At 68.4% G+C, this 1222-nt stretch overlaps 1 protein-coding gene across 1 annotated transcript in view; it reads left to right on the plus strand.

Moving 5' to 3' along the window:
- Nucleotides 1-107: 107 nt before the first annotated feature.
- CHLNCDRAFT_55808 (hypothetical protein) overlaps nt 108-1222 on the plus strand; it is a gene marked incomplete at both ends in the record, with an annotated part of 2114 nt that continues 999 nt past the window's right edge. The window contains one exon of the mRNA XM_005842583.1: nt 108-213. Coding sequence (XP_005842640.1) covers nt 108-213 — 106 coding nt within the window. The remainder of the gene's footprint in view (nt 214-1222) is intronic.

Genomic DNA, 1222 nt, shown 5'->3' on the forward strand with positions numbered 1-1222 from the left:
CGCGCCGTGTCTCCATCACGCTCCCTGTAGACACGGGCGATGCGCCTGCCGAGGCGGAGTAGCCGCCGGGCGCGTCGCTGCCAGGCGCGGCGCTGCCGACCTGCGCCATGCTGCTGCTCCTGTGTCTGCTGCTGCTGCTGCCTCTGCTGGCCTTGTGGGCGAGGGCCAGGCCCTGCGCCAAGCTGGCTAGCTGCAGGAAGAGCACTGGGGGGAGTGGGGAGGGACTGGCACGCCCTGTGGGTGCCGAGTGACGGATGCCTGCAACTCTGCTGGGCCGGGGCAGCAACCAGGGACACGAATACAGCCTCCTGGGCTTGGGGTTTGGCTCGAACCTTGGATGTGCAGAGCAGCTTCTTTCCACATGAGAGGCATGGGGGATGCCTCTCCGTCTTTGCTCTGTTGTGCGTCTGATGACTCTGTGGGGCTGTGTATGTTCCACATAGCAATGAGTGTCGTCAATGGGAACGTCTACACCATCTCCCTAGTCACACAACACCATGTCCCTAGCGGCGCAAGCGGCTCCGCGGCCTCTGACGCCGCCAGGCGCTGTGCCATGCCGTCTGCTGTCTCGCCGCCCGGGCTGTCTGCTGTCCCCGGAACACTGGCTGCCGCTCTCCCTGCGCCATACCCGCTGCCGCCCTGCGGCGGCCATGTGGCTGCTACCCGCCCAGCGAGCGGCGCACAGCCACCACGATCCAACCCCTAATCTCTGCCGCCGGCATAGTCCTGCCGGCTGTCGACCCAGTGCCTGCTCTGCGGCTGGCAGCCCCAGCGGCGTGCCGCCCTCCGGTGCCGTCGGCCCCACTGCCCCTGTCGCCCGCTGCCCCTCGTTGCCCCAGCCCTGCTCCTCGGCCGCGGCGCTCAACAGGACGGCAGCTGCCGCTGGCCCGCCTCGTCAGCTCCGCTGCGGTCTGCTGATCCCCTGTGCCCTGGCGGAGGGGCCACCCCAACCGCAAAACATCCATGAGGAGCGGCAGCTGCGGAAACGGGGGCCTGGGGGGGCGTCGCACGTGCTGGTATGGCACGGGGCGAAGCTGCTGCCTGCGGAGAAAGCGACTGGAGAAGGAGGCCTGCCAGCCAGGCTATGGGCTGGGCAGCCTGCTGATCAGGATGCGTCAGACAGCCACGTGCTGTCTGACACCTCTGCCCCCTCCGCACGGGTGCAGCAGCCTGCTGTGCTGCGCCTCGCCCCAGCAGACCCAGCACAAGCCTGACATGCGTC

This window comes from Chlorella variabilis (genome assembly GCF_000147415.1).
Source record: "Chlorella variabilis unplaced genomic scaffold CHLNCscaffold_273, whole genome shotgun sequence".
In the NCBI taxonomy this organism is placed as follows: Eukaryota; Viridiplantae; Chlorophyta; class Trebouxiophyceae; order Chlorellales; family Chlorellaceae; genus Chlorella; species Chlorella variabilis.